This window comes from Echinococcus granulosus (genome assembly GCF_000524195.1).
Source record: "Echinococcus granulosus chromosome Unknown EG_S00018, whole genome shotgun sequence".
Classification (NCBI taxonomy): domain Eukaryota; kingdom Metazoa; phylum Platyhelminthes; class Cestoda; order Cyclophyllidea; family Taeniidae; genus Echinococcus; species Echinococcus granulosus.
The window spans coordinates 381,772-400,078 of NW_020170398.1; the positions used below are offsets into that span (position 1 = coordinate 381,772).

At 45.0% G+C, this 18,307-nt stretch overlaps 3 protein-coding genes across 3 annotated transcripts in view; all 3 read left to right on the top strand. All coding sequences in view use genetic code 11, as the record gives it.

The window, feature by feature from the left end:
- The window catches only part of EGR_03449 (Transformation/transcription domain-associated protein), a gene marked incomplete at both ends in the record, with an annotated part of 28,538 nt that extends 16,111 nt beyond the window's left edge, over positions 1-12,427 (top strand). Inside the window, 18 exons of the mRNA XM_024492698.1 lie at positions 844-1,146; positions 1,206-1,472; positions 1,543-1,959; positions 2,047-2,393; positions 2,470-2,664; positions 3,659-3,851; positions 4,961-5,329; positions 5,409-5,578; positions 5,662-5,785; positions 5,865-5,974; positions 6,058-6,151; positions 6,230-6,330; positions 6,413-6,529; positions 7,640-9,068; positions 9,142-9,827; positions 10,355-10,685; positions 11,141-12,245; positions 12,327-12,427. Of these exons, the coding sequence (XP_024352831.1) occupies positions 844-1,146; positions 1,206-1,472; positions 1,543-1,959; positions 2,047-2,393; positions 2,470-2,664; positions 3,659-3,851; positions 4,961-5,329; positions 5,409-5,578; positions 5,662-5,785; positions 5,865-5,974; positions 6,058-6,151; positions 6,230-6,330; positions 6,413-6,529; positions 7,640-9,068; positions 9,142-9,827; positions 10,355-10,685; positions 11,141-12,245; positions 12,327-12,427 (6,459 nt within the window). The remainder of the gene's footprint in view (positions 1-843; positions 1,147-1,205; positions 1,473-1,542; positions 1,960-2,046; positions 2,394-2,469; positions 2,665-3,658; positions 3,852-4,960; positions 5,330-5,408; positions 5,579-5,661; positions 5,786-5,864; positions 5,975-6,057; positions 6,152-6,229; positions 6,331-6,412; positions 6,530-7,639; positions 9,069-9,141; positions 9,828-10,354; positions 10,686-11,140; positions 12,246-12,326) is intronic.
- A 1,003-nt stretch (positions 12,428-13,430) lies between these two features.
- Positions 13,431-16,802, top strand: EGR_03450 (RNA-binding protein 25; the record flags this gene model as incomplete). The annotated part of the gene is made up of 12 exons (XM_024492699.1): positions 13,431-13,712; positions 13,743-13,892; positions 13,930-14,122; positions 14,157-14,200; positions 14,268-14,348; positions 14,875-15,171; positions 15,250-15,413; positions 15,493-15,793; positions 15,859-15,994; positions 16,089-16,357; positions 16,446-16,592; positions 16,710-16,802. 12 exons carry the CDS (start codon positions 13,431-13,433, stop codon positions 16,800-16,802), a joined length of 2,157 nt encoding a protein of 718 aa, XP_024352832.1.
- Positions 16,803-17,063: 261 nt separating this feature from the next.
- EGR_03451 (Abhydrolase domain-containing protein) lies at positions 17,064-18,302 on the top strand (the record flags this gene model as incomplete). The annotated part of the gene is made up of 1 exon (XM_024492700.1): positions 17,064-18,302. One exon carries the CDS (start codon positions 17,064-17,066, stop codon positions 18,300-18,302), a length of 1,239 nt encoding a protein of 412 aa, XP_024352833.1.
- Between the last annotated feature and the right edge of the window lie 5 nt (positions 18,303-18,307).

The window sequence follows — 18,307 nt, forward strand, 5'->3', positions numbered from 1 at the left end:
CCTAGTAGAATTTTATACACGATCCTTCATTTAAACGGAACTGATTATAACGATCTCCCATTGCAAGAATCTACTGTTTGCTTAATTCCGCTTGTGAGAAATAGGTACCCTTCCGTTTTACGATCTTCGGATAAAGTTCTTTTAAACTAGGAGGGGTAATTTATCGAATTAGTAACTGGTGCCTCAGTTGCGCTTCAATGCTCAATATATTTTTTTATATCTAAGTTGGTTTGTTCTACCAAAATTACTTGTCTGTCGCCCTCATGATTGTTCTAGTAACCCACTTTTTCCTAACCTTGACGTAAGGTCTACTAGTAATTCTCGATTACTTTTATGATGAAAGATAAAAATTTGAACAGCAAATGGTATATCCGCTAACCTAACAAGTGTTGTAATACAAAGTCGTTTCTCATCACAAGTCAGCTATTCAGTCAGCAAACAATCTACAACGTGCTTAGAACACACATTAAAGAAGCGGAGGGCAAGTTGTTGCTACATTAACCTCAGTGTCTGTCCTCTGTTGTTGCATGGCATATGAGTCCGACTTATTTTCTCGTCAACTTCCATCACGAATTTCTCCTCCCAGTTAGTGTAAGTGTGAGCCAATTTTTCTTGACTCGCGTTAAACATAACTGAAAGTTGCTCTTGACATGTAAATCTTTGATTATCTTAACCGGTCACTACACTTAACCAATCCTTTACTGTTTATTTGTTACTCTTATTCTAAAAATTTTGAACTTGGTTTTGGCTTGATGAGTAAAAAAGATGTTTCTAACATTGCGATTCGCCGAACCTGTACTTTGCAGACTATACACCCGTAAACATCGTTTTACTTCCCTACAGGTTTTCTCAAACGTCTCTCCAAAGACTCATGAGATATTCATGAAAATGGAGCAGGCCTTCTGCTGTGGTCTCCTCAGTCCCCTTCCAGACATCCGTGAAAAGTATGTCAATCTTTTCTTGCTCGGCTCTGACCTCACTTCTGTCCCCACTTTCCTTGATAATGAAAACGAGATGTCTCCCAACATTGCTGCGGCAACGCCAGCCAAAAGCAGCCTTTTGATCCGTCTTCTCTTCCTCTTCATGTCAAATTCATGGGATGAGCTCCACTACAAGGATGGATTTTGGCTGCCTGTCTTCTTTGATGTAAGTCTCGCTCTTCATTTATTAACTGTTATAGATATCTGACCTCAAGCTTCTTTCAGGTCCTTCTTTGCGATACCGACTTCAGTCGCTCATCAGTGATTGTACAGTCAGAAGCTCGATTTCCCTCCCTACTGGAGAAAAGTGAAATCGAATCAAATCTTACACCACAGGCACCTGTCAATAAAGATTTGCTAGACACCACTGACGTTAAGATTTTTGAAGTGAAGATGGAAGATGAACCGACGAGGTCAACTGTGCGTGGCTCAATTTCCGTTTTTGAGTGCTTGATGAACCAACAGGCAACTGTTTTTAACGACATCAAAACAGTAAGATCTCTGTTCTTAAAAAAACATCACTATATCTCCCTCGATTACCATCCTCATTTCACCCTTTTAGATTTCTTTTCGGGAAACTTTGCGTGGTTTTCTCAATCTGGTGCATCACCGCCCCGCTATTGCGAGCGAGTTGTTCGGCGAGCTGTGGCACTGTCTTTGGCATCGTTTCCTTCTTCGTGAATCTGGGCTCCATTTTATCAGTCCTTTGAGCTCCTGCCACCCCGAGGTGTCACAGCTGTCGGACAGTCTTGTGGATGCGTCGCTCGTTCCGCCTGCTTCTACTGCTGGTGCCGGTGTCGATTCAGTGTCCCCTAGCGAACTACGCCTCTTTCTCCTCCCCCATATAACACGATTCCTCTCATCTGATGATCATGTTAACACGGCTGACATGATACCAAGTTCGATAGGCAACATCTTAACAAGTTTTGCCACTACGGCGGACTCTCTCCTCATTGGATTGCCCCTTCCTCTTCTGTCAGTAAGTTTGGCACTTAGCCGAGGTGATAAAGCCTTTCTTGACGAAGTAGGAGTTCTCATCATCCACATTTTTTCCCCTTTCCAAAAGTACGTGGGCTGCACGCACAATCAGTGGTACAACGTGGCCCTCTTCTTTGAATCGTTGTGTGCACGGGCACAACGAACCAGGATTTGCAATGGCTATAACTCCCTAGTGGACAATGATTTCACTTACACACTGACATCCGAAGGGAATGGAAGTAGTGGGGTTTCAGAAAAACTGGAGGATATCCCTCTGGGTGCAGGATCACTTTCTCTCCTCGCTCTCTACGACCTGATGGCGGAGGACGATTACCTCGTTTCCGCCTGGTGGCATCGTCTCAACTCTCCCTGTGGCGGCTCCCAGCGTCTAAAGGGCCTCATTCGTGGTCAAACTTTTCGGTTTCCGCTGGAGCGGTAATATGGCTTAGAATGCTGTTATGATCTGTTTCCTGTATGATTTTTATTATCATCTTTGTCATCTTTTCCGCAGCTCCTCCGATCTCCTGGCTGCGGTGACGGCTTTTTCCCAGGGGCATTTGTTGCGGGGTTTGGAGATAACGATGAATATATTGGGCAATCGATCCCCTGGTGGTGATTCCTCATCCCTTCCGACCATCAATTCGTCCAGTCTGCTGCAAATCAGCGAGCAAATAAATAAAAGTCGCCTATATGAATATGGTCTCAGGTAGGATTACCAAATCATTGTCTATGCTTTTGAATTTTTTTCCTGAGGTCTGTGTGTTTAGAAATTAAGTACGAATCGCTTGATTTCCAATCACTTAGGTGGTCTGTTAAATTACAGTAGAGTGAGTGGCAAGATTTTTAGTCTAGCTTTAGGAGTTTTGCTTGTGTGGCGTGCGGAATGGTCTAATCTTGTAACTGGAATGACGTGTCTCCATAAAACTAGTCGTAGGTATTTGAACCCATTTCTCCGCCCCCATTGTTTCTTTCGATCATTTGATGTAGACATCCGTTCTATGTGGTCGACTGGATACTAGATGCTTAATCACCAAATAGACACATTTAATTTCTTACCTTCGTAATGTTTCAACATTTCAGTTTATGCATTAGTGTTGAAAGGAATTCATTTTACTTTATTACCAATGACAATGCAGTGGAAATGCAATGATTTACTGCTACTTGGCAAGAAGGGCAGTAACCTTTGAGGAGCCTATTTCTGTTTTAGCGTGCACCTGTTTAGCTCATTCGGCTGAATCAATTCGGCTACCCAGTTTCTTTAAAGTTGTAGCACTCCGCTGCGTTGACGACTGCTTAACATTCTACCATTGATTTTGCTTTCGCTACAATAATTCATAATTTATCACTAACCTAATTCAGATTTCCCAATTTTGACAATAAATTCACTTCAACTATGGACCCACCGAATGTTGTTTAAATATGTTTTCGATGTGGGGTGGTTCCACTGCAGAACTTCTATCCAAAATTAGCCTCATGTTGCAGTTTCACTAAATCGTTTAAAAGAGGGCAATTGAGGAGACGATGGAGTGTTACTGATGGCCGATTTCGAATCCGAAAATTAGCACTTGACAAATCGGACATTTCCCACTAACCAGGTAAATATGTACTCTCTCCAAATTGTATGCCAAAGTTCTCGGCTTTATGGCCGTAATCTTCTTGATAAAGTAGCAGAATCTTTTAGTCTACTTTTTCCAATGCAGAGCCCTAAAACAAATGGGCCAATGGGAGAACCTGGACTCATTGGCATCTCTAATGGCTCCATCGAGCACCAATTCGGGTGGGTCTACGGGCGGAGGTGAAATACTTGGCGGCTCCTCGATGTTAGGCAGCGTTCGTGTTGAATTCGCCTGGCGCCATCGTGATTGGTCAGAGGTTTTTTCTGCACTTTCGGGGGTAAGTGATCACCCGTCTCACCTGTGTCTGGATTCCTGACGAAATCCTAATTTTTTGTTAACATAGTTATTTGCATCGTGGATTTTATCCGATGAGGCTTCCATTCCCGCAAATAATTTGTCACTGGATGCATTGTTGTATTATTTGCTTCCGGTATTTTTTGAACCGATCAAACTGGTGACCAATGTAGTTGTAAGTAACTTGAGCATTCCTGCTTGATTCCACTGCTTTTTGGGTGTTAGCTAAAATGACTATGTTTTTTATAAAAAATACATTCGAAATAATTCATTTGGACTTCACTGTGAATTTTGTCGTATTTCCGGATTGGTACTACTCGCACTCAACAGCTATTATTTTTCATGCTACTGGGTGTTCGGAAGTGCCGCTACTGCTATTTGCAAGGGTTGGGGTATATTTAACAACGAAAATTGAAAATCCTCATTCAAAAAGTGGTAAGAGTGCTTGGTAGTGGAACTTTGGTAAACGATTGTTTTCGGGTTGCGCATGTTTTTTAATGAGGACGACAAATAGGAAGATCATATTTATCTGATTAGTGCCAATTATCCTAAGTTAGGCACTTTTTACTCAACAGCTGTTTGAATGTTAACTTGGAAACCAAACTAAACTGGCGGGTGAGATCCAAATTTGAGGTATTGTTGAAAATATTGAGAGAAATGAGTCTTTTTGCATCTTAAATCTTGTTAATGTCTACCATTCTCATTTCTGTGGCATTTTTCCTTCTTTTAGTTTCCCATTCTTGGGTAAATTTGGCGGAAAGAAGTGTTTATTTTAGCATTCCTCCATTCTCTTACTATGCTGTCGGAGCTGCCGCCTTTATGATAGGTCCCCGCAAATGTTACTATCTTCAACAAATCGATGTTGAAGGGAACGTTGTCTATGCAATTCTATAAAAAGTCCCTTTGTTATCAAGTCTTGTTAATATTTTTTATACCGATGAGCATTACCAAATCTATTTATTCCCTTTCTGACACTTTGATTACAGTGGTAAACAATAGGTTTAATTGCCGATGATTCGAAGGGAAAAATCCCACGTTTGGGTTTGGGTATTTCGCCTTTCCATGCATTCAGCTCATCTGCTTTTGTCGCAGTTGGCAAATGAGGTGCCGTCGCACGAGCAGTGGCGATTAGCCTTAATCAGCGCCTCAGGCTGCGTCACGGGTCGACGTGCAGTCAACGTTCCGGGCGAGCTTGACTCCTACACCGTCAGTGGTAGCGGTGGCGTCGGCAGCAGTGGCAGTAGCGGAGGTGCTAACGGAGCCACTGTTACTCAAGCTACCTCAGCCAATAGTGCATCGAACACCTCGAGTGCCAATACTAGCATCGATACTGCGGGTCTCTTTTCCACAAGCCTTTTGCAGGTCATTGATTCCGAGAATCTGCATGTGATGAATAGCATCTTGCGTGAGTGGCGACGGCTCCCGCTCATCGTCACAAATCAGCACGTCAGGCTCTTACAGGTTCGCTTCCATGCGTTCTCTGCTAAAGTCAATATTGTTCTTCGATCTAACAATCCTTGTTTCGATTCGGGCTTTTTAGGCCTGTCAGCAGGCATCGGAGATTTATGATGGCAACCTCCTTCTCCTCCAACACACTGTGCCGCCTCTGGCTGCGGGTACAAATTCTGCACCTACACCAGGTGTATCCCCTAGTAGACTAAATATCTCGCAGTCCTTGTACGATTATAAAACCGTCTTCCGGTCATGGCAGTAGGTTCTTTCTCCTCCTTTCTTGATTAACAGTCTCAAGATGTTTTGTTATATGGAGACATAACAGCTCTGAATATTTGTAGAGCCCGTCTACCCCTTGTCAGTGATGATCTGTCCTTTTGGAGCGATCTTCTCACTTGGCGCCAGATTGTTCTTGAGAGGATTATCAATACTGGCACCTGCTCGCATAAGTTCACTCAAGAACGGGTATGCTCTAACATTGCGGGTGTATTACTGCTTAATCGTGACAGCTAATATGCAAGTGTTCTGTTATCTAATCTTACAGAACAATCTTCTTGCCGCTTGCCATCGTGAGCGAGCACTGACACTGGTTCAAATGGCCAAGGGTTACCGAAAATTTGGACTCCCTGGTATTGCTCAGCAAAGTCTTGATTCGTGAGTACTCAGTGCATGATGTTTTTACTTGCACTTTGTCGCATAATTTCTTTCTAACTAGAGCTTCCTTGTACGGTTTGCAGCTACACTCACAGCAAAATGCCTCCATTGTTCGAGAAGACCAAACAGGAAATCAAGCTGAAAATTGCAGATCTTCGTAAGGAAGAACTACTTGAGGTAAATGACTTCACTTTCTTAAGGGACCTCACGCTTTCCTCCTTTTGTGCGAGTGTGTTTCATTTTTCTGCTCTAAAGGGTCTAGAGCTGATGGAAAAAACCAACATTCAACAATATGAGAAAAGGGAAAAGGCTAGGTTCTTCTGCTACAAGGCGGTGTTCTTCTCACATTTTAACAAGTAAGTCTTAAATACGCCCATTTTGCCCTAGTAATATGCCCTTTTTAAAGAGATCAAACCCTTAATGGCATGTTACTTTTAGAGGAGATGAGGCTACAAAGAATTTTGGCTACGCCACACAGATGCAGGACAATTTACACAAAGTCTGGTCAGTGTTTGGCGATTTTCTGGAAAACGTCTATTCCGGTAATCGAACGGCGTAAGTTATTAAGTTAGTAGCAAAATTCCGCCTTACACTGTGCATTTAGAGAAAGTTCCTCCATTTCAGTCTGAGTTGTACCTCCTTTCCCAAGATTTGGAAAACACCATCGCCTTGTAATTGAGTGGTGTATCACTAAATGAATATTAGTTACGCAATTTGCCTACGTACTCCTTTTGATTTTTTCATCTTTTGCCCGGCTTGCAATTTGTTCAAGGGGTCATTTCTGAAGCGGTTTTGGTGTAGCTTCTTGCAATGACTTGCTGTAACTTGTGAGCACTTTCGAAATGCCCTTGCTTTTAGACAATATTAGGAAGGATGCACGTCAGCCTGTCGGTAGTGTGTGCTCTACTACTTTCTCTTGTTTTCTACCCTCTCTTCATAAATTGTTTGCTCAACCTGACTGATGTGATCCGAACTCTTTTCCTTAGCATGGCTTTTTGCTGAGGTATATAATTCTAACATTATCATGCATTTTCAAATTTTAACTTAATCTAATTCTTGTATTTGATTGTAGTTTAGCGTTTCTCTCATCAAGTTTTGGTACTCAAGTGAAGAAATTCAATCTTTTTTAAAAATTTTACTGGGTTTTTATTCTTGGTACTCTGAGAGATTCTTTCACTCATTCCACATTACCAGTTTTATGGGGAAGAATATGTGGTCCCACCTTCTTATGGACAAAATTATAATGCTTTCCTACTGTCTGCAGTCGAACTCCTCGAATCATTGAATGCCTATTTTCATGTTTGTTTTATCAAGTGAAACATCTCTTTGTGGGTAATTTAACGCACTTTTTCTACTACGTATCTCTTCTCTTAAGCTTCAATACTGTGGAGCTATTCTATTTAGTACCTTAGCAAAACTGGCTCTGCCGTCACTGTGTAATCCGCAGCTTGTTTTCTAACGTTCATAAGCATGGTAAATGTTTTTGTGATATTTTGATTTATCGGTGATTCTCCTTCTAGGCGATCTGACGTTTTTTCAGGTTCCTTATACATCCGATACTGTGGGGCTGTTTTTATGAGCTGAATCATTTCAATTAGTGAAAGTGGCTCTTCGAATTTACTTGCAAAACGATTGTGCAAAGACTTTTGTTTTTTTTTTTTTTAGAAAACGTGAGACAAGCGTATCGACAACCGGAATTTTTGCCATGCAGGCGTTGATGGAAGCAGCCACAGTGGCCGGAACCGCCCAACACCAATCTCATGCCGATCTGGCCAGGTGCCTTTGGCTCCTTACCCTTGATGACGCTGGGGACTCCTTTAATAGCTTAATTGGAGCCAATGTCACTGCTACTACTTCAAATACATCTCCTTCACCCACTACTTCGGCCTCTAGCACTACCGTCACGGTCTCCGGCTCCCAATCCCAGCGCCTCGCTCGCACCTTTGAGGAACGCGCTTCCCGTGTCCATCCTGACGCCTTTCTGCCCTGGTTACCCAGCCTCTCTGTCTGTCTCCTTCGTCCTGAAGGTCGTTATGTCGCCAGTGCATTGCGTGGTATCGCTCTGGCCTATCCAACCGCTCTAGCCTCCGTTCTGCGTGGTCTTCAGCACCAACTTACCATCGAGATGGACCGCGATCGTCGCATCGCCGCTGCACTAACCGATCTCAGTCCTGACCAACGGCGTCGATTAGATGAGGCCTACTCTCACTGTGTCGACCTCGCACGAGAGGATGCTCGAAGGCGGGCTGTTTCGTCGGCTACAGCGGGCTCAACGGAGCATTCACAACAACAACAGCAGCATCAGGGCTCAGTGAGCATGGGGGGGAGTGCAAAGCGAACGAAGAAACGCGTGGTCGTAGTGATGCGTGGTGCTGAGGGTGAAAGGCTAAGCGAAGCAACGAGTTCGCAGTCCTCCACTGAGGGTGTGAGGGAGAGTGGATCTGGAGAGGTTCAAGATATGGATGTGGATGAAGATGATCAGGACTCGGCGGTCCCTGCTGTGCCTGAGGATTCACCCGGAACCGAGTTTGAGGACGCGGGTGGTGTGCGAACAGGCTACCTATCACCCTCAGTGGGTGAGGGGTTACATCGAGTCAACTTACTATTTACCCAGTTGCGTCAGCGGCATCCTGCTCGATTGTACGTGTCTGATCAGTTTGTGGAGTGTACTGCGGGTCGTCTATTGCCAAGCTGGTCGGAAAATCTCCTCCACCATTTGCGCAAAGTTCTGGACCAGTTGCACCAAATCGCTTGGGCACAAGTGTCTCGTGCTGTTCGTCGTCCATCGGCTTCACTCGGTCCATTTCAGGCATCTGTTCATGGGCTCTCATCATCCCCATTGCCACCTTGGATGACAAAGGAATTACTTGATATTGTAGCCTGTTGTGGATTACCACCACCCATTACTGCCACCATGGATGACCTTCTAGCAGAAGATGCGGAAAATCGTTCAGGTTCCACTCTTGTATTTGCAGATAACATCCAGCTAGCTTACACACTTTTGGCGAATGAAGCTGAAGCTGACCCTTGGTTTAAGCCCACCAAAGAAGCACTAATGCTGGCTATGAGTAACATTGGGTCAAAGACATTATTGGTAGGTTTAAATGTACCTTTTTTATTTCATTTTGTGGATTTGGAATGCTTGAGGGTTTTGCTTCTTTATCTAGGAGACAATTGGTCTTCTTTCAAAAGAATTGATTCCTCTCGTTGAGCGTCGAGTTTGTAACCTTCCACACACCTCTTATCTCTCTGACCGTGGCGCAGGTTATCTAATTGAGCTCATTTCTTCACTTAATGTCCAATCAATTCTGAGTCCCTTTCCTCGGTGCGTCCAGAACTCTGCAACCGTGGCCGCGGCCGTTGTGACGACCTGTTCCACAGCCACCCTCCTAGAACTTCCTGGCGAGGCAGTTCGCTTGAAGTTCATCCCCGCTTTGCAACAGCAAACCCCCTACCAGGGAGCTTCGAGCAACCCCAATCCTATCGTCGCCGCCACTATTGCCAATAACGTGGCTGCCGAAGGTCATCAGCCCTGTCTGCTCTACCTGGCCGACATTCTGCCCACGGTGGTGCGTGTGCCTTCGGGAGGGGGCAGGCGGCTGGCACTGAGAGCAAACAATGGTCGTGTCTTCCACTACGATGTGCCTTGTCTACCCAGGGAGGCGCCGGCAGGCCGGGGCGTCTCCGTGTTTGCCGCTGATGCCACCGAGGCAAGCAGTCTAGCACCCACTCTATCGGCCTACGAAGGGTGGCGGGAGACGTGGTGTCCACCGCACCTCTTCCAGGTTCTCAATGCTATCGCTTCGAGGTTTCCGGAGACGGCAAAACGGCGGATCACTCTTGTCACGCCTCGGTGAGTTAAATTTTAAAGGCCTGGAATGCAAAGTGCTTTGTGATGCACCCTTGGTGCATTCCACACTTGTAGAATGATATTGGAATTGGCCCGCCGTATGGGTTTTGAGTCACTCCTAAAGACGGTATTTGATATTCAGGTTTGAAGGTAACTTCATTGTAAGCCTAGAGGTCAAAGTCTAAAACTGGCCTAACTTCTCTGGCCGTCTGATAGATTTTTTTACAGAGGTGCAAAAAAAAACAATCTCGCTACAATGCCTTTGACTTGCCTACTGTTTCTGGAACTCTGTTTGGCTTCGGTTTTGAAATATGCTGACATGCAGTTTACATTTTTGACCTTATTCTTTAAGACACTATCTAAAAATTTTAGTAACTTATTTGCGAGTGTTTTACGTGACTCGGATATTGTGCGAGTATTCTCAGTACTATTTTGATCAAAATAGTATTGTAATTTTTATTAAGTTTAAAAGCTGCTTCAGCTGCTAACGAAGGGCTGTCGACTCCTTTTCTCTTCCCTTTCTTTCCCAGGACTTTGGACTTGGGTCCTCATGGGATGCGGCTGACGCAAGCAGGTACCTCCATCCCTGCTACCTGTGTTGTGACAGCCAATGCCGTTGCTTTTGGAAACCCTACAATGACCGGTTTTGGTTCCCTCTTGGCCCAACAGCTCCACACACCCAGCAGCGGGACTGTGTCACAGCCCACCTCCACCACCTCTCTCATTGCAGCCGTGCCCTTGGCGGCCGCCAGTTCTCTCCTGCCATCCACAAAAACCGATGCTACCCGCTTTCCACGTTCCGACGCCTTTACACACTTGCATGGACCAGAAAAGCAACAGCCCCTACACCAAGTCTTCACGGTGAGACTTGACCTGCCCTTTATTTTAACTTTCCCCATCTTTATAAGTTATGACTCAAGTAGAGTTGTTTTCAATTAATTCGCTTTGGGGTGTTCGATGTTAAGGGACACACTTCCCTAACGATTTTGTTGGCGGAAAAGAAGCTGCAAAAGGTGGTGCAAGTATAATAAGAAAAGTTTTCACTTAATTTAACTTTTAATTGCAAGCGAGAAGGACGATGTACAGTTGGTTGCTTAATGTTAATAAATGTCTGCCAAGGCAAATAATGACGCTGTTATTCGTGTGTAATTTTAACAAGAAGACTTTCACTCGTGTATTCTGGTAGATTCTCATACATTTTCCACTCACTCGATGGGCAATTGTATCCATTAGTCACGCTCTTTGGGGCCATTGCTTTTGGAATAAAGGGATTATAATCTCCTCCTCACTACTCTAATTATGTGTTTCTCTTACAGACTCTTAATGCGAATTCCTCTGGCTACGCTGGAAGTCACGGGGCCGCCCTAGAAGTGGCAGGACACCCCACCAGTCTGGATTCTGGTTGCTACGCCGCCTGTATGACGTTGGCGAACATTGTTGATTCTGCAGTGCACGATACCCCATTGAGCACGCGTTCGCTTACCTCGAAAGCACTTGTTACCACCTTCTTTGATCGCCTTGGTACTCTTGCCACTGCTGACTTGAAATCCACCAATTTGAAAGCCACGTTGTTGAAGATTTTTGAAGAACTGCTGCAGCTCGTGCCCCGGGGAGCCTCCTTGAAATCACCGGCACACCTCGGCCTTGGTGTCCTCAGTGACGAGTACTACGCCTCTAATAGCGTAGTGAGGATGTGGGCTTTTCGCCGGATGGCAGACGCAGAGAGCTACTGGCTCTTTAGGCACGGAGTAGCCATGTCCTCCGGTGCCATGGCTCTCATGGAAACCCTCTTCCCCATGACTCCGCTGAGTGCGACTGGGCTGGTTCTAGATCCTCGTGTGGGACGCACAGAGACCCGGGGTCTTCGGTTTGATCTTCCTCCCACGCCCAACGCTATAAACATTCCTTTGCAGCAGCAGAAGGAGCTCCGTCCAGTGGATCTGGTGGCGAAATCGTCTACCGCTCTGGCAAACATTTTCAGCTCGAATTTCGCTCCCCTCAGGCCGCATGTGCCTCTATCATCTGGGCGGGCGGCAGTTGTTCAACCGATTTCTTTTCCACTTCGTCCAGCAACCCTGCGTCTAACACCCCAGCTGGCCGGTCTGATCTGCCTGCCAGGTGTTCCGGCTGCTATTGGTCCATTTGCCGCGGCCATGGCGACGTTGAACCAGGCCGTGAGTCAGAAACGCGCAGTTGTGGTGGCGTGTCTGAGAGCCCTCCTGCGAGATGATTTTATCCTCTGGCACCGGGGTAGGCAGGCAGCGGTGCATGCAAGCCTTCTGGCCGATCTGATGGCCATTGAAAATGATGAAACCCTGATGGCTACTGCAGGGTCACCGATCAATGTGCCTGATCTGTCAAACGATGCACTCATACATATGATAACCCTGTCGGTGGACGGATTCAATCATCGGAATAGAGGTGAGGGTAAAGGGGATAATGTTTGAATGCGAAGAATATCCAACTTGCCAGTGATGTCAACGTGGTTATTTTTACTTGTAGTTCTTTCTTCAAGCGACATGGCGTTGGGTGATGTTATAAATGGTTCGTGTTCTCCCGAAAATCTGGCTTGTATGGACCCTTCATGGCTTCCGTGGTATTAAAATTTCCTGGGCCTTTTGTAAAGCACTTCGTTATGTAGAATAAACGTATTTACCAATTTTCATCTATTTACCAGCGTTTGTTGCGTCATACGAGATCGGGTGAGTTGGTGGGTCTTCTCGTGACCTGGCTGTACTTTGATTCGCGGCGTGAGTGATTACCCAGTCTGTAAAGTGACATGCCGTACTCCCATCCCGTCACACTTGGGAAAACTATTGTACACTCGGATGTGTCGTAGAGTGTTAGGCCGTCAGTTCTGTGTGCGGGATATCCTTGACGAGCCGGAGGTAGTTCTTATGATTCTCCTGGAGAGGACTGCGACGCGATTTTAATAAGTAGTCTGAATAGTTCGAGGAAAATTAGGGCGAACATAAAGTGAGGTGTATATGAATGGGCCATTACTACCTAGAAAAGGATAGCGAACATTGGGGTGATCTGATACAGATTGTCTTTAAAATGATAATAGGGACTTCACAACGAAATTGGTATGCGGAGGTATGCATGAGGAATTTTAGTTGGGCAATTGGGATGCACCACTTGTTTGTTGAACTTGTGATTTTGGTAACAGGGCACTTAGAAGGCCCCGCCATGTCAGTGGTCCCAACTCCTGTATGTTGGCTGAAGATATTCTGATCGAGTATTAGGCTTTCTTTCGTCCTCTAGAAAGGAGCAGGAGGCAGCATAGGAAATAAATCCCCATAAAGCCCAAAATTAAACGTAAATTAACACAACTTATTCATAAAATCCAGATCTTTACATTGGCTTTTACATTTGCTTTCAGGACAATTGTTGTAAGCCTGCTTGAATTTAAGGGCATGAACTACCATGCTCTATCGTTTATAGTTAGCGCATTTTGATCAAAATTAAATTTTTATTTCAAATAAATGCTACGACGAGGCTGTTTAAGCTTTTTTATTTGTACACTTCAACTATCATTAAATAATCTTCTCGACACTTGTTTTAATACGCCCTACATGGGCGTCAGCCGCATTTGAACATTCGCCGATGAATCCGTACGGTCAGTTTTTTGGTGTTTCCCAGCAGTATTATGGAGCTCTCCCACCTAATTATCAGACTTTTTTGTCAACTGGTTTGGTGGGATATGCGCCCGTTGCAGCACCGCCTCCATCTGCGCCAGTGTCACAGCCACCTACCACACAGCCGTCTACAACCGAGACTTCTGTGACTCAAGTTGTCGTTGCTCATGAAAAAACTCCGGTTACCACTGTATTCGTGGGGAATATACCGGAGCGAGCACCGGACTCCCTTATAAAGTCGCTTTTAATGGTAAAGTTCCTCCGTACTTTCACTCCATAGCGCTGCGGTAATATCCTTAGTTGGAAGCGAGTTCAAGGTGCCTCAGGGAAGTTGCAAGCCTTCGGTTTTTGTGAGTATCAGGACCCTGAATCCACGATGAGATGTGTGAGACTTCTAAATGGTTTTGAGGTATTAGAAAAGAAGTTGATGGTATGTTTTTTTTATCTTTGTCGTTACTAGTTTTAAGGTGAAAGTTGATCCCAAAACTGAAGACCTCCTGAATGAATATCGGAAGAAGAAATGGAAAGACAGCGAAGATGGCAATTTAGGCAGCACTGAAGCTGAAGTTGATGATGAAACTAAGAAGGACGACGATGTTGTGAAAACCGCCTTGCAAAATATTTTACAAGAAGCCGTTGATGCATATCAGCTCGGTCATGGTAAAACATTATCTTGTCATGGTAATGTTTTTAGAATCTCCAAATAGAAACGAGTACTCGGAAGGCCCTAGACATCTGGTAAGTAAGTGTTCCTCATATTCTGTTTTTTTTTGCAAGTTTTGTGCTGGTACTCTTTTCTTTTCAGACTTTGGATGATATGGATATAGACGGAGAGCGTAAGGATTTAATCAATAAGGAAATTGAGACGTTTCGGCGTCGCAATGAGGTAAGACCATAACACTGTACTAGCGTTTCAAGCTCATGTATTTGTTTGTTAACGTTCCTGGTATCACCGAACAAAATATGTTAAAGTGGTCAATCGGCTTTTACCGGTGAGACGAGATTCATGTAAGCTCTCATTTTGACGCTGTTACAAAAAAAACAGACATCCATTGGATTTAATGCTAGGCCAGCACAGGACGACTAGCGCAAAGTTGGTGAGTGTATTTTGTACTCTTTAAGGGTCTAAGTAGTTTAAAATCGATAAAACTCGTCACGTGAGCAAATTCAAACCTTCTTTCAGACCGTCATGATTGCAGTCGAAATCAACCGTTTGTGCTTATAACACGGCTCGGTGAGTTCATAAATGAAGCCTTATTATTATTGGAGCACCTTATCGGACGATTGCTGTCGGGGGTTTATTTTAGGATGTCATCGTTCAACTCGTTTGTCGGGCTGATGTCCCCACATTTTCAGATAGCCCTTTCTTACCTGCATAAATTCCATTGATCATTTACTTCTTGATGGAGTAGAAGGAGACACCTTCTGAAGAACGGGGCAAGCACTCGAGAGAGCTCGACTACTACACTTCTCGTTACTCCTCGCGTAATCTATCGCGGTCCGATCGAGACTCGGAACGAGGCAGTCGCTACTCGCGCTCCCGATCACCATCCAGAGAACCGCCGAAAAAGCGTCCACGTGGGGGTATCACCAGTTCCACACTAATACCTGAAAAACACTATCGCCCGAGTCAGGTCGATGAAGAGGAGGAGACGATTAAGAAACGGCTTGAAAGGAAACTTAAGGAGAAGGAGGAGTCCTATCAGAATGTAAGATTTAAGTTTGTTTATTTCCTGGAAGGTTTTAATTTACATAGATTGTATTGCTAATCTCCTTTTGTTTTGTAGCGACTTCGTCAATGGGAGAGTCGTGAACGTAAAAAGCATGCTGAGTATGAACGCGAGAAAGAGCGCGAAAAAAAGAAGCAGGAAGAAATTCGAGCGGAGGCGAAAAATTTGTTAGATTTCTTTATTACATACGATGATGACACCGAAGATTCCAAGTTCTACAAGTATGTACCTCTATTTTAGCTGATTGTTAGCATACTTCAGTTTTACTTGTTCTTATTCTTTTTGGTATCATGATTGCAGGGGCAGTGCTTTTCAACGTCGGCTCACTGATCGCGAGGTTGAAGAGACGGCAGATGAAAGGGATCGCCAAAAGGAGTTGGAGGTTTTCGAATCATCTAGTCGTAAGCTGATCGAGGAGGAAGATCCAAATGCGGAGTCTATTATTTTGCAAATGGAGCAAGCAATGCAAGAACATTTACGGAAACGTCTCAATCTCAATGCGCGAACTCCTATTGATCAACCAAGATCTAGGTCTAGTTCGAAGTCAAGAGGCACCACTCCCGAGCCACAGTCGGTCTCGGGTTTCGTTGAGGCGCCCATGGTAGGTCGTATTCATTGTTCTCAGAAATTAATGTACTCCCTTGTTAAATAATGATATACTCGTAGGTTATTTCTGCTGGCTTTAAACCAGTTTCCCCTGACGATGTTTTGAGAACTAGTGATAATGCAACGCCTAAGGAGGTTTCCGGCTCAGAACCATCTCGAAAGGATTCAAGCACTTTCCTATTCTCCATGTCCTCAAGTAAATTTCTATTTACTCGTATTCCTTAATTCTTTTCAACATCAGTCATGGCAGCTTGGTAATTTCATGTTGATTTCTACTTCCGTTCATGCAGAGCCTACCGAAAATGTATTGAAGCCGGCCGCAGCGTTTACTGACGAAGAAGTCGAGACAAAGCTTAAACGTCCTGCCTTGAGTTGGTTACCACCTTCTTCAGATAAGGCTACTACCTCCATCAGTGGTTTTGTCTTCCCTGACCTAAAAGCAGTGGCAAATCTCCCAATTTCTGAGAAAAGAGCAATTATTAAGCAAATTATTGAAAGGATTCCAACTTCTAGGGAGGAGTTGTTCGCCTATCCGATTGATTGGAAGGCAGTTGACCCGGTAATACGTCTTGATTGCCTACTATTTAAAGATGCAAAACCTGTTGCTGTTTGGCATCCGATGTCAGCGATATTTTGTGGATTTGCAGGAATTCGTGAAGGAACGAATTAAGCCGTGGGTGGATAAGAAGATAATAACTTATCTTGGCGAAGCCGAAGCCACTTTGTCCAATTTTATCTGCGAGCAGGTGCTTGAACATAAACCACCTGGGAAAATCCTGGCTGATGTTGCGCTGGTATGAACCCTTTTTCTCTCTGGCCCAGTGATTTCATTAAAATGCTTGTGCCTTGTTTTGGTAGCTATCACGTAGTGTTCTGCTATCCACCATATTTGGTTTTTATCGTTTTTACAGGTTCTTGAAGAGGAAGCAGAAGTTTTTGTCGTCAAGATGTGGCGGCTTCTCATTTATGTAATCGCTGAAAAAAATCTTGGTCTAACTGTATGATTTTTACGGTACCATCGATCTGGTGTTTTGTACAAATAAAAGCTCCTACCACTGCCTTGCTGTATGCCCCCGTTCACACTTAACGCATTCGGCTTTTGCTTGGTGTTACTCTTCCGTTGCGCCCCCTTCTGTTGTGCTTAAGCAACATGATATTAACTGGTTTGATGTGTCTACAGGGTTTAAGATTAAGTAGAATGCGAGGTGCCGTAGCAAATCTGCTTGAAATGGGCTGTTTCCGTTTTAGCATTGAGGTCTGGGCGTATGCGAGTTCGTCGATTCGCACGGACAATGGGTTCGGTCTTTCGTTACGTGATGGAGCGTTTTAGTCGCTCGAATTCTCCCAAGTACAGTTTCCTCTCGGGGGATACCAACAGCGCCAACCGATGCTCCAACTTTAACAATTCTTTTAACCGATTATCGCTGTACCGTGGTCTGCTCGCTCAGCATGTCCCGCCGCTCCTTTGCCTATTTCTAACCTGTCTAATCGCTACCCAGCCCCCCAGTGCTTGGATAGGAACCTGCGTGTTGACCACCATCCTAATAACTCTTCTACTTTTCGCTCTGGTATACTTTATTGAGTCTTTTTTCACCTTCGCTCCTAACATCCCCGATCGCAGTCGCTTCTTCACGGAGCTGCCCCAGTTTCCAACATGGCGAGTTGTTAGACTCATTGCGCCTCCAATGGGAAGCGGCTGCAACGTTACGCTGAAGTGTTTTCTTATCTTGCAAGAGGACCCATCGAAACGAGCGGCAGCGCCGACCATACTCTTCCTTCATGGAAACGCAGGCAATATTGGTCACCGTTTGCCAATTGCAAAGCTACTCTACGACGTGTGCGGTGCTAATATCCTCCTATTGGAGTATCGCGGTTTTGGCTATTCAAATGGGCAGCCAAATGAATATGGTATTTACAGTGATGCGAAGGTAGCGTTTGACTATTTAGCATCGGGAGCGGACGGTGATGTGGACGGACGGAACATCTTCATTTTTGGACGCTCGCTTGGTGGTGCTGTTGCCATAGATCTAAGCACCCGGCCAGGAGTAGTAACACATGCCCGGGGCACAATCCTTGAAAATACTTTCAGCTCCATCGGAGGCATGAGCCAAGCATTAAGCCGCAATGTGATTGGCCCGCTAGGGAAGTACTGTATACCCACAGCTCTAATTCACAATCGTTTTGAATCATTGAAAAAGCTCAAGACGCGCAATTTGGACGAGGGTACAAAGTTTCTCTTCATCTCCGGTGCGAAAGACGATCTCGTACCACCTGTCATGATGATGCAGTTGGCCAGTGCGTGGGCAGCAAATACAGGGAGAAGTCAGGACCCGGAAACACCGTGGATCTTTGAGGACGCTCAAGACTTTTTGCACCGTGGAAGAGAGGGAATCGTCCGCATTGCCGAAGGCAACCACGGAACTACGTGGATGTGCGACGGCTTCGGCGATGTCGTCAAGCGTTTCGTCCTCCTGCACGGACTCTCAGGTAGCACACCTACCTGACAGCC